Consider the following 13,586-nt stretch of genomic DNA (forward strand, 5'->3'; position numbering starts at 1 on the left):
TATTATAGCATGCCCAAGAACGCCAGATTGAAAGTGGCTAAGCCTGATTCTTGCATCATCCTAAACTTGTATTTTTTATGGGAAGAAAAACATCCTAAACTTCCACAGCAAATCAACAATTACAATTTAGGCACTTAGCAGACGCTCTTAATCAAGAGAGACTTACAGTAAGCAAGAACAAAACATGGTAATACATCAAATTAACAGTTTGACTCCATTAAACGAGATTGTTTTATTACCTTTAGAGCATACGCTGAAGTATTTGCAGCTTTCACTTTTCGTCATGTTTTGATCATCAGTACCAGCGGCCATTACAATGCGCTACAAGATCCGCCTCCATGAGGCATTGTAGTCCAAACAAACCCCCCGTCTACTTACATTGAGCTCAATTTCCCAGAAGCCTTAGCAGCCTAGACGATGACTTGATTTCCGGTTTCGTCATCATAACGCGACGGCCTCGTCATCAGGTCCTGGATAAATCTGCTGTTTCTTTTTAATTATTTTAAAACGGCGAATTAAACGCATTAAACAAATGTCGGGTATAGCGTTTTACGCGCGGTGGAACACTGGATTAAACAATTAGCGGCCGTCAAACTGTTAAGAATAATTCGTAAGCTAAGAACCTAACAGTGGAATATCTACTATAGAGTGCTATGTCTACATACAATGCTATCTAAGTTACATAAGTTGAGCCTTTGCATACGCCTGTAAGGTCATCGAGGCTAGGGAAAGTCTGAAGAGGTGGTTTTCAGACTACGGCAGAAGATTGGGAGTGAGTCTGCAGTTCTGATTGCAATGGGAAGTGCATTCCATAGTTTTTGAGCCAGAAGGGAGAAGAGTTTGGGACGTGTGGAGTGTTGTCCCTGTGTTTTTAGTAAATGTACTTCCAGCTTCCCAGTGTTGGCTGATCTGAGTGCGCGGGAGGGTTGCTAAGGTCCAATCAGACTTGCAAGATATGGGGGTGCCATACCTTTGCAGCATCAGAGTTGTGTACTCTGGGCGGGCAGCGACCGGGAGCCAAATGGAGGGATCGGAGAAGGGGGGAGACATATGAGAATTATGTCTGGTTGAAGATCATGGTTCAATAATTGGCAAGACTTCACTCAATGTATGCAGGACATCTGCATGCCGCTACTAACACCTGCCACCATCTGTTCATTATTTGCTTTTCATCAGAGAGCGATGATGAAAGGTTGTTTTCGAGAAAGTGACAATTTGGATAGATATTACATTTCACGTGTCTCACAATTACACTGTATTTACACTACAGTAGGTAATTGGGAATGTACACTTCAACCCAAACCTGGTCTTCATGGGGATTATGTTGTTTGGAGATGACATTCTGCCTTTGTGAAGCTGCCGTTGGATTTACTTAGGATAAGTGTAATTGAATTAGCATTCAGAGACAAATAGTCTACAGCAGGGCATGTTTATCACCACACAGTGGGAAGTGGGGGGTGCTGTCTTTCAAGTGTGATTACAGGAAGAATACGTGACACGGCAAAGAGTTGATGGCACGCTCCCTTTGCCCGCAGGAGTTGCCATATCTGTTTATGTAATTTATATCTCTGCATGTTATTCCCCATCTCCTGCATTATTCCCAGGTGACTCTTGCCCTGAGTGTCGAGTGCTGGCTGGATAGGCACAGCACTTAAAGGGACATTTCACCACTGGACAAAACTGCAGTCAATGTTACCCCGCCAATCCCGTAAATCAAGCAGATTTGCTTTAGTCTGGCCACCCGCCAAACATGTAAATCAATTATTTCACGTAAATTGATGTTTTATGCATGTTTTGATCCGATCGCTACTCCCATTAGAATGGAGTGTGACACTGGAACGTGCCATCTTAATGTGCGCGCGCATTCACGTGCGTTCAATATGCTGTTTCCAATGACTTGTAACTCCAAATCGGCGCCCAGAATGGCGTTTCTGGTCAAAACAAGGTTTAATCCACGGCCGATTTTCTGCACGAGCAAAAGATCAACATTTGGCACTTCAAAATAAGGTTTGAAATGGGGAAAAACCTTGGCAATACACGTTAAAATAATTAATTAATCGTAGCGGGAATGTGTTAATAGTATTTTGTAGATTTGAAATTTGAAATTTGCACCCTATGGCCAGAAAAATAATTTAGTCTGTGTGTTCGACTAGGGTTGACTGGATTGCTGAATTCCTACAATGCCCATAATGCTTTAGTGCACTTCCCCTCCTTGTGCACAGGGGGGACGCTGCATGCAGGTGTGATTTTGTAGTCCAGGAAGGAAGTGAGACCACATTTTCATGACAGATTTTTGGTCATGAACATGGCGTAATGACTAAAATATCTAAAACAACGTACACAAAAATCCCAGGAAAGTGTTTCTTGTGTCCTAAACATAATTAACATAAGCTCTGGTTGCAAAAGGGGTGAAGTGGCCCTTTAATGTGGTAAGCTAATTTACTAAAGGGTAGTTTGAACAGCTTCTTCTCCATAGTTTACGAACACTTAAATGTATGCTTTGTCGTAGGACGATGTCGCGCGCTGAAATTAGCCGACATACAAATTCACAAGGCGCAGCGGATGCATCGCCTTGTGAGCTTGTAGTCCAGCTATTTTCCGCGCACAACACCATCATACGATGAAGTATAAATAGAGTGTATGGCGGTTATGTCTCGTGACAAATTGTTGGTCTGAAGTCTGAACTAGATTTTTAATCTGGGGAAAATAAAACTCTTAATTTAGAAGAAAAAATACTCTGCTCACTGTGACAGTGCAGCAAAGTGGCACTTTAGCTTGTGCTGATAACAGTTAGCAGCCCAAGCACTGATGTGAGTTTTCACCCTAGGTCCTTTTATCACTCAGTACACTACAGTATACTGTATGACAATAACTTGTCTGTCCGAAATTGAATTCCATTTGCATTCATGAATAACAGTAAAAATAATTCACTACACTACAATTCTATAAAATTCAACGTCTTTACATGAGAAAGTAGCTCTGCTGTAGGTGCTTTACAATATTGAGAATATATTAGGGCTGGGACTTAATCTAATTAATCAGAGGCTTTGTAATTCATTAATCTCAATTAATCACATTTTAATCGCATATCAATATTTGAACCTGAGAACAGTGAGAAGTATTTTTTTCAAATGGATTTTGGTATACGGATATATACACAATAAACACAAACAAAATTGCAAAAAAAAAGCATTGCAATTGAGGCACGAGCAGCTGTTTTACATACGTTCTGCAGCTGCTGGTCAACAAATTATCTGCATTCTTAAATCGAATCCAGTCACACTCAATTGATATTCTTTATTGTGCTGATGTGGGGGTTCAACTTCTTACTTCATTTAGATAGGCCAATGTCGAAAGACAGGAAATTGAGGGCTGAGAGAGAGGAGACGTTTGTCACAAGACGGTAGTGCTCCGCTCGAACTCGGGGCCTCACAAGGAGCATGTCCTATTACAAGTCAATACAGAGAGAGTCATTCTCTAGTTCCCCCCACCCAGCTTCCCTTTACTGTGCAAACATGAAACATGTGAGTACTTCCTTCACTGCATTCACAACGTGACTACGCAGAAAGCTGTTCCTCGTGATAGAGCAGGACCATCGCTGGTTGAACATTCGATCGTACGTTGTAATGCTTCGTGATCTTGTAGTTTGGCTATTTTTGGCAAGGGGGGGGGGTTGTTTAGACTCCTGGGGGACTCTGGTCAACAAACCGTAGAGTTTAAATTGGGTTTACCTGTCATTCAGTGGCTTCCTGGAAGGGAATCTATCTATCTCACACACACACACACACACACACACACACACACACACACACACACACACGCACGCACACACCAAAGACTCAGGTTGCGGGTGAACAGTGGATCTGTGTCTCTTTTTATGTCTGGAGCCCACATAACTTTCATCCGAACAACTGCTTGAGGTCAGTGTTGCCAGATTTTGCGAGAGACATGAGCAACCAGGTTTTTTTTAAACAATTTAGCCCCAAAGAAGCGATTAGGCTAGAGCTATTTGAAAATAGCTAATCTACGAGCTCACAGTTTTGTTGAGCTCTAGCTCTAGCTATAAAAAAAGGGGAAAAAAAGAAAAACGCAACCCACAACTACTAAAAACTTACAAGCAACATTGCGGACAAACAAGCCCAAAGTCTCTTATTATAATCAGACACTGCTTGAGGTAGCTACTGTATCCATTGCTGCAGGCCCGTTGAACACTCACTCAACGCATTGGCCTATCTTCAAGTGCTATAACTTCAATGCATCAATTGCATCATTACAAATTCAATAATGCATCATCTGCATTGTGAGTGATGAAAATGAGGGAGCATTGGTGAATGCCACAGTTTACTTCTTGCACTCTGAAGGCCAGCGGTCTGATCTATAGTTCATCTTCTATTCACAAGATGACCCTTTAATTCACTATAGACTGAGTCACCAAACCTGTGGCCATTCAGACGGAAGAGAGAGAAAGCTCTTTGCTCTCTCTCTCTCCTTCACAGACCTGGAGAGGAGTCACCTCTAGGGGATCAGGCTTGATGCCACAGAGATGGTCTTTTCAAACAGGCTTCAGTTACAGTCTCTTTCTCCTTTCTTTCTGCCATTGTCTTTCTTTCTTTCTTTCTTTCTTTGTTTCTTTCTTTCTCCGCCTGTTTTCTTTTTCCCGTCTACCTCTTTGTCTCTGTTTATGATTATCTTTTTCTCTGCATCTCTGTCACTGGTGTCTCTGTCTCCTTCTCTCCAGCTCTTTAAAAATTGGCCCGACAAGAGTCTTGTGTTACTGCTCCACAGCCAAAGGATTAGTCTTCCTCACGATGTGTGTGTGTGCGTGTGCGACGTGCATGTGTGTGAACCCTATGTTTCGCTATAAGATTGGAAGGGTGTGAAATATGAATAGGGGTGATTATTTTGTTGGTGCCGGTCAAACCCTTAATGACCAGTGTTGAGTAGCAAGCGGGCCATCTGATCCATTGGTATGCTGAGGGTCCCCAGCAGCCTCAGAGGTACTACAATGTGTACACACACACACACACACACACACACACACACACACACACACACACACACACACACACACCAATAGGGTGAAGAGAGATTAGGCCTCCCTGAGACTCGCCCAGATTCTCCACTCTCACGACTTCCTTATCAGGGGAAGGGCAATTTCCAATGTTGTACCAAAAAAAGGACAGCAATTAGGCAGCGAGCGAAGACAAATAGGACTTTCACTAACCCCCCCCCTCCCCCCCTCCCCAATTATTCATCAGCGGTGTTGCTAGTTCTCTCTATAGCCTTTTCCCTGAATGCCCCACTTTCTCCCCAAACACATGTAAAGGGGGTAGTTTAAGGCTTCAAGGGGGATACTTGCTCGTAGACAAGGCGATAGGATATTGCCATCTGGGAGTGAGACTGGCACAGGCTGCTTCTCTCTGGTTCTCTCCAGGGAGTTTAGGGCAACTCTTAAAAACGTCTGTGTGTGTGTGTGTGTGTGTGTGTGTGTGTGTGTGTGTGTGTGTGTGTGTGTGTGTGTGTGTGTGTGTGTGTGTGTGTGTGTGTGTGTGTGTGTGTGTGTGTGTGTGTGTGTGTGTGTGTGTGTGTGTGTGTGTGTGTGTGTGTGTGTGTGTGTGTGTGTGTGTGTGTGTGTGTGTGTGTGTGTGTGTGTGTGTGTGTGTGTGTGTGTGTGCGCGCGCGTGTGCGCGCGCGCGCCTGTCTTTGCATTCCAGGCTCCTTGAAGCGGGGAGTGGCAGCGTCCAGAGCCTCTCTCTGTCCGACAGTCACCTGGCCGAGCTGGACGGGGACACCCTGCGGCTCTTTGGCCCCGGGGCCCTGGAGGCCCTGGAGAGGGGCTGGGGGGTCCAGACCGCAGCCGCCGTCATCGTCATAGCCTTCCGCTACATCCACTACGACACCATCGTCCCAACACTGCCACGCATACGGGTCAAGTTCCCCAACCTCTCGGTAAGAAACACTCGCTGGCTCGGTGGCTCCACTCCAGCGGAAAAATACCAACTGCGTCGAAAGTGTGTGTGTGTGTGTGTGTGCGTGTGTGTGTGTGTGTGTGTGTGTGTGTGTGTGACGGTCATACAGTATATGGAGCGTGTCACGAGACATGACGGACTGACGGCCATATATGGTGGCGTGACTTGTCACAGGGCGTGACGGACTGACGGCCATATAGTTGAGTGTCATCTGCATAGCAGTGATAAGATGTGTACAGGGAGAAAAGGAGGGGACCAAGTACAGATTCAGACAAGAACAGAACGTTCTAGTATAAACCCATGAAGTGTGCAAATGTCTTCCCACATGAAGAAGACCGAATACATGAAGAATTCAAGACGGAATTAATTTCCCAGCAGATTCCTCGCGGCTCACGTCACAGTTGCAATTTCCCAGAATTTCTAGTGACATAAATCATCTTTAACGGAGGCGTACCTATATTCCTTCAAGCCTACGTTTCTTCAAAACTAACACTGACCGTAACCCCAAGCCCAATCGGGCTGCGGGTTGATGGGACATAGGCATGTCCATCTTTGAGATTTCGTGTGGTGACATGCGGGATGAACTATCATTAGCAAACTGAAAATAATAATATAATAACTGATTGAAACTGTGGCGAAAGGATGATTGACAGAAATACTTTTAACATCCACAATATGGATGCTAGGATTCAAGTGGATAATGCAACAGCCTCCAGTACCTTGAAAGTGACTTGTTGGCACATGCCTCCCTTGCAGCATCTGATCTTCCTGGAGAGCAACATTTGCCGTCTGCCCCAGCTGGCGGCCCTGGCTCAGGTGAGACGTCTGGAGCAGCTTACCATCCACCCAGAGGGGAACCCCGTGGTCAGCCTGGCCCTGTGGCGCTCCTTCCTCATCTACAGACTGCACCACTGCAACCTGCAGAGGGTCAACGGTCTGGAGGTACGTGATGGCGTGTAGCACCGTAGACAACATGAGACGGAGATCAAATTAGATCAGATGAGATGAAGGGAGAAGGGAAGAAGAGAGATGGTGAGGTTTCAAAAGGTTTGATTTCCTTTCTCCTTGCTCTCCCTGTCCCCCTTCTATTTTTCTTTACGCTACCTGGAAACGATGGAGCTTGCACAAAAACAAAAATGAATGCCCTACTTTATCAGTGAATAAGAAATCAAGCTTTGATATTGGCTGGCAAATTGGCTATTTTCACTATTTAAAAATGTAAAAACAAAAAAAAATATATATATATATATGAAGGCGGAACGGATTTGTACATACAAGGTTTCCACCGACAGTGTATGTGTGTGTGTGTGTGTGTATGTCTACTCTATAGGTGACAATGAACGATGTGATCGCTGCAGAGCGTGTCTTTGGGACGCTGGGTCACATAGCGGCCACCGAGACGCCACGCTGTCGGCTTCTGCTGCTACTGGAGGAATCCAGGTGAGATCGCATGGAAACACACTTTAGATGTAATTAAAATACACACGCTCTCCCTCTCTCTCTCTCTCTCTCTCTCTGTGCGTGCGTGCGAGACAGCTAGACATAGCGTGGCACTGTGGATCCAGGTGAGATGGGTTCTGAGGTGTCCCAGGGTATGGGTGGGTACCTGGCACCCAGACGCACACATTCCTGTCCCAGGCCAAGCGCCTTTCATCCCCGTCACTCCACGTCAGTGAAGCACGGCCATGCAAAGCAAAACATGCCATTGTGGCGACGTGATTTTACTTTTCTTTAGCATAACACTGTAACTCCCATTCATCTCTAATTGGAGCTTTGTGGAGTTATGCCACGCTATAGTTTCAGTGGGATTATTCTAGCAGGGTGCATAGTGTGTGTTTCATTGTTTTCCTGATCTCCATAATGCCTCAACTGAATAGGTCACGCTTCACTCACAGCTGCTATCTCGGTGCCCTGTCAGGATTCCACTGAAGATTCTCTGTCTGTTGGCAGCACTTCAACTTCCCTATTGCTGGCAGATACAACAGCCTTGAACCCATCATTATTTCCCCATAAATTTCAAAATCTTAAAAGACTGCCCCGATGTCAAATCTGTGGATGCTTCGTCAAATTGGTCCATTTGCTTCCAAATGGCTTTCATGTTGGCCCATACATCTGTAGATCTGTCTCACTCAAACTAAAAGAGTTGTAGGTTCAGAACTCATCACTGTGTGATGTATGCTGCAGTTGGTTGGTCTTCCTTGACATCTAGCAGGCTACTAATTTTGTTAAGAACGGTCTAAACCTCAGATAAAATGCCTGGCTTGTGTTGTACCCTAATTTTCATCTGAGGGGGGTAAACAATGTCCCGCTTTCTTTGGTCTCTGGTCGTGGAACGACCTGCAGACCAGACTTAAATTGGCCTAAAACATTCCTTTGAGAAGTTTCAAAAGGATCACATAGTAGTTTTTTTTGTACATGTACATTGTGTGTATTCCTGTATTGTATTGTATTGTGTGAGATATTTTATTTATTTTCTATGTATTTTGTGGTGTATCATAGGTGTACTATTGTTGTCTGTTTTGTAGTGTATGAGAGACTTTGGGCTCTATTTTAATCCATGCTAAACCCCTTATCCCTAAACTTTGTTGACTTTTTTATTTTCTTACTATTTTGAAAAACATTTGACATAGTTCAAATAGCCGATCTAGTAAATGTGTTGTATGGTTTTAGTAGTGGCAGTAGTTGTAGCACTAACAGTGTTCTCATGACAGGGCGACTGTGGCTCAGGAGGTAGAGCAGGTCGTCCAATGATCCATGGGTCGGCGGTTCGAATCCCTCCTGTCTACATGTCGAAGTGTCCTTGGGCAAGACACTGAACCCCAAATTGCTCCCAATGTGCTGGTTGGTACCTTGCATGGCTTCCGCCGCAATTGGTGTATGAATGGGTGAATGTAATGCACATCTATGTAAAGCAGGCGCTATATAAATGCACCATTTACCATTTATGACCTTGTAAAGTTGACTTTACAAGGTTGATATATGCCAACAATCAAGCTGCAAAACATGTTACCTAGTGCAGGTAACATGTTTTGTGTCATGCTGTGTCATGTCAATTGTGTCATGCTGCTCTCCTGGAGCAGCACGACACAATTTATTACCCTTTTCCTCTCAAATGAGAAGACGGAATCACTGTGCAGTCAGTGCTGCTATTTCCTTATACATATACTGTACATACAGTACATGCATACACACACACACACACACACACACACACACACACGCACACACACATACGCAATTACGCACACACACACACACACACACACACACACACACACACACACACACACACACACACACACACACACACACAAACACTTATCCCAGCAGGTATGCATTTTTCCCCTGCAGCCTGCTTTCTAAGTGAAATTACAATTTGTCACTTCTGGCAGAGTCTAGTGGAACATGTTGGTACAGCGTTGCTGTGTTAATGCTGATAGACAGCAGCATCTTATGTAGCTGACATCCTTTTTATAATGTCCTCAACATCGTTATACATCCTGCTGCTCAAACCGCCAAGGATGAAAAAAAAAACACCTCAGTCAGAAAGCATGGGAAGGCTTGGTTCCTTTTGTTTAATGTGTGAAATTTGGTATAGTCTTTTTTTATTGTCCTAAAATATTGTTTACAGTATATACATACTGTACATTCATGAATCCACTTGTTGACCAGCTGTCACTATTGGGCATTTTTTTGTATAGGGGTTTCTTGTGACCCTTCCATTAACATCCTATGGCAGGCAAATATGTCAAACTTTCCTTTTGCTTTATGTGACATGTCAAACTAGGGGGTTCTCATGATTCTGAATCCATTCCAAGCATTAGTTTTGCACAAAATACACTCCTTGGGATAAAATCACATTTTGTCATGACGTCTATGGCCGTTTTTAGCCCAAGGAGTGTATTTTGGGCAAAACTAATGCTTGGAATGGATTCAGAATGATGAAAACCCCCTAGTTTGACATGTCACATGCTACTTTAAGCATAAGGAAAGTTTGACATTTTTGCCTGCCATATGATGTTAATTGTAGGGTCACAAGAAACCCCTAGAAAAAAAGCAAGTAGATTCATGAATGTATATAGACAATATTTTAGGCCAAAAAAGACTATATACCAAATTTCCCACTCGTCCACCTCGGCTGCTGGACTATTTATTAATTTATGATGATCCAAAAATAGACACTTTTTTTATAGGTATGAAGCATTTCTGTTAACCCCAGTTTGTCGTTTGTTTCTTTTGTGTGTATTTTGCATCATTTGAGATTGAAATGTGACAATTACATGGCATTGATTTTTGAAGAGAGCAAATTCCAATCATTAGTAGGAGAGTATTTCTCATCAGATATATTCATTCATATAGTTGATGCCATTATACAGATTTATCCCTTTAGTCGCAATGCGGAAGCTCCAAGATTGTTGCTTTACTGTATAAAACATTGCCTGAGGTTTAGTATTTATAAAGGTAAAGCTAGCTGGGGAATTGAAACGTTGTTCTTTAACGTAAATCCTCACAAACCCTTAAGCTGTTTCATCGTGGCGTGTTGTGACTGTGAGCTTGTAGATTGGCTACTAAGTATCACCATAATGATATTAGATTGGCTACTAAGTATCACCATAATGATATTAGATTGGCTACTAAGTATCACCATAATGATATTAGATTGGCTACTAAGTATCACCATAATGATATTAGATTGGCTACTAAGTATCACCATAATGATATTAGATTGGCTACTAAGTATCACCATAATGATATTAGATTGGCTACTAAGTATCACCATAATGATATTAGATTGGCTACTAAGTATCACCATAATGATATTAGATTGGCTACTAAGTATCACCATAATGATATTCACAAAATGGGCCAGCTTGAAAGTTGTTAAGAAGGTGCTATATACAGTATGTACTATTGCATTTTCCAAGTCATTTTAAGTTTGGCACTCATTCTGTGCTCCAATTGCTGTGTCCTCTGTCCGTCTTGAAATATAGTCTTAATGCTGAACAGCAAGCTGATGCAATTAATTAATTCCCCAAATCTTTACATGCGACAATGTTATTTGATGCCTATAAAATACATACTTATGACGTCACTGCCTTGTTGAGTCTTTAGTCTCTGTCGCGGCCTCCCTTTTCCTTTCTGCTCCTTAACTCTGTCTGTGTCTGTCTGTGTGTGTGTCTGTCTGTGTGTGTGTCTGTCTGTCTGTCTGTCTGTCTGTCTGTGTGTGTGTCTGTCTGTCTGTCTGTCTGTCTGTCTGTCTGTCTGTCTGTCTGTCTGTCTGTCTGTCTGTCTGTCTGTCTGTCTGTCTGTCTGTCTGTCTGTCTGTCTGTCTGTCTGTCTGTCTGTCTGTCTGTCTGTCTGTCTGTCTGTCTGTCTGTCTGTCTGTCTGTCTGTCTGTCTGTCTGTCTGTCTGTCTGTCTGTCTGTCTGTCTGTCTGTCTGTGTGTGTGTGTGTGTGTGTGTGTGTGTGTGTGTGTGTGTGTCCCCTTGTAGGAAGCGGCAGCTGCAGTTCCTGTTGGAGGGGCGTGGTCGCAGGGCGGGGCTGAGTCCAGAGGAGCTGAGGGACAACGGGAAGCTGTTGGGAGAGGGTCTGAGCCGAGCGCTCTTCAACTACCCCAGCAGAGACTGCAGCACAGATGGCCTGGAGGTCAGTGTTGTTGAGCCATATACCCTTCCCACAATCAGAATCTGCCCACAGAACGTATCACACTGAATTGAAATCACTTCTTGTCAGCTAGTGACACCATCAGCTGGGGAGGGTGGTGGAGGGGGGACTTAGGAAACATTTCTTAACCCATTAAGACCTGAGGTCGATTGTACAACTGCCTTCATAATCATTAGTTCTCAAACGTTCTACAGTCAATTAACTTGTGTAAGTTAATTGACTGGGAGGGAAAGTGTTAACTAACCCTAACACTGGGGAAGAGATTCCTTTTTAAATTAATCTTAAATATTTTCTGCTTCTCTCCACACTGCCACTAACTGAGAAATGATTGGCCCAAAGCGAACTTTGCTTTGACTAGTAGTTATGTTTGAATAGATCTCTCAATTCAATACTCTCCTCACGCTCTCGCCAAGAAACTTTGAAGGGTGAAGGCCAAGGAAATTCAGCAGAGTGAAGCTTAGTCCAATATTGTGATGGTGGTGGCAATGAGCATATAACTTACAAAATTAACCCTAGGGAGGAAGTTTATCTTTATGATTGATACTCGAGCTTAGAGAGAGTTGGGCAGTGACACCATCTACCTAAGTCCAGACAGATTTTTGAGGGGCTCCTATGTCCAGCTTTGTGGGTTTCTTCACACACAAACATTGTGTTAACACAAACATTGAATGCCATTGACAATGAATGGCCAGCTTTGAGTGGGCCGCCATTTACTTTCAGCTTATTTTCCCTTTTCCTCTTATCACCCAACCCCCCCCCCCCCCACACACACACACACACACACACACACACACACACTCCCTCAGGAGGGCGCCACAGAGTCATCAGAGCGGGCGGCCGCGACAGAGCAGTACCTCCGCGAGCTCGTCCAGCGGGCGTCGGACACCAACCTGAAAGGCGAGGCCCTGCACAAGCTGTGGCCCGCCATGTTTGTGGAGATGGTGAGGGACTGCGTGCTAGAGATGAAGGACTGCGCGTCCTTCCGCCAGACCTGCCTCACCAGGCTCTCCCAGACCAATAAGTGACATAAAGGGACCGACAGGTCTCACTCTCTCACTGACACCTTAACCACGTTAACCCATTCAGGGGGCGAACATTCAGCAAAAAATTGCAGATGTACATGTGTACTCATCCCACTGCGTGTAGATCGGTTATTTCCAGCGAAGAGATTTTGGAATAAAGGGCGAAAACGAAGCGCACCTAGTATAGGCCCCTGGGGGACTCTGATAGACTGAGTATGTAGGGCTTGAGTGGTTAAAAAGAGACGCCTCAGATGTCGCTCTCCTAACGTCAACGGTATCAAACACATCACAACATCACCTCAGAGACTTCATCTATTGCAGTCACCCCAGTCTTCAAAGACAGACACATTTATTTATTCAGTACCTCTTCTTCCAGATGGATGTAGTAGAGCTATTTTCAACGATGTCTTGAAACGTTTGCAAGGACGAGGCTGCCTTGATTGAATGTACATTTTCACTGAGAAGACGTTAAAGTGTTTTGTTTTTGTTTTAGTTCACCTGCCTGGAGTCCAGAATGCTTGAAGCTACAGCATACTCGAGAAAGTCAAAAGGGACTTATCGACTGATGCACTTTAAACAAAACAAAAAAAAGCCACCCGAATGACCCCTCTCTACACCATTATACTGATCAGCTCAATATAGAGATCGTGTCTTTGTCGAGACTAGAATGATTCTCTGTGTCTTAATTCATGTTCCATGTGTCGCTCTCTCACCCTCACTTTCTCCCGCCTGATGTGACAAGAAAGGGCACAAAAGACACGTTATTTTTGTTGTTGTCGTTTTCTTTTGATGACCACTGATTTTCTGTATTGTACCTTAGTATTAAAGGATTCCCTATTAACATTAAGTGTGTCGCTCAAGTGTGTGTTTGCACTGCGTTATATTTGTTGTCCCACACAGACCTTCACAGCATGGCATTTTCAGCAATTCA

General features: G+C 43.9%; 1 protein-coding gene across 1 annotated transcript in view; it reads left to right on the forward strand.

Moving 5' to 3' along the window:
- The window catches only part of lrrc49 (leucine rich repeat containing 49), a 68,824-nt gene extending 55,510 nt beyond the window's left edge, over nt 1-13,314 (forward strand). Inside the window, exons 10-14 of the mRNA XM_080763398.1 lie at nt 5,715-5,949; nt 6,726-6,911; nt 7,300-7,409; nt 11,462-11,615; nt 12,440-13,314. Coding sequence (XP_080619524.1) covers nt 5,715-5,949; nt 6,726-6,911; nt 7,300-7,409; nt 11,462-11,615; nt 12,440-12,658 — 904 coding nt within the window. The 3' untranslated portion in view covers nt 12,659-13,314. The remainder of the gene's footprint in view (nt 1-5,714; nt 5,950-6,725; nt 6,912-7,299; nt 7,410-11,461; nt 11,616-12,439) is intronic.
- The last annotated feature ends 272 nt before the right edge of the window (nt 13,315-13,586 follow it).

This window comes from Protomyctophum bolini, assembly GCF_963924005.1.
Source record: "Protomyctophum bolini genome assembly, chromosome: 1".
Taxonomy (NCBI): domain Eukaryota; kingdom Metazoa; phylum Chordata; class Actinopteri; order Myctophiformes; family Myctophidae; genus Protomyctophum; species Protomyctophum bolini.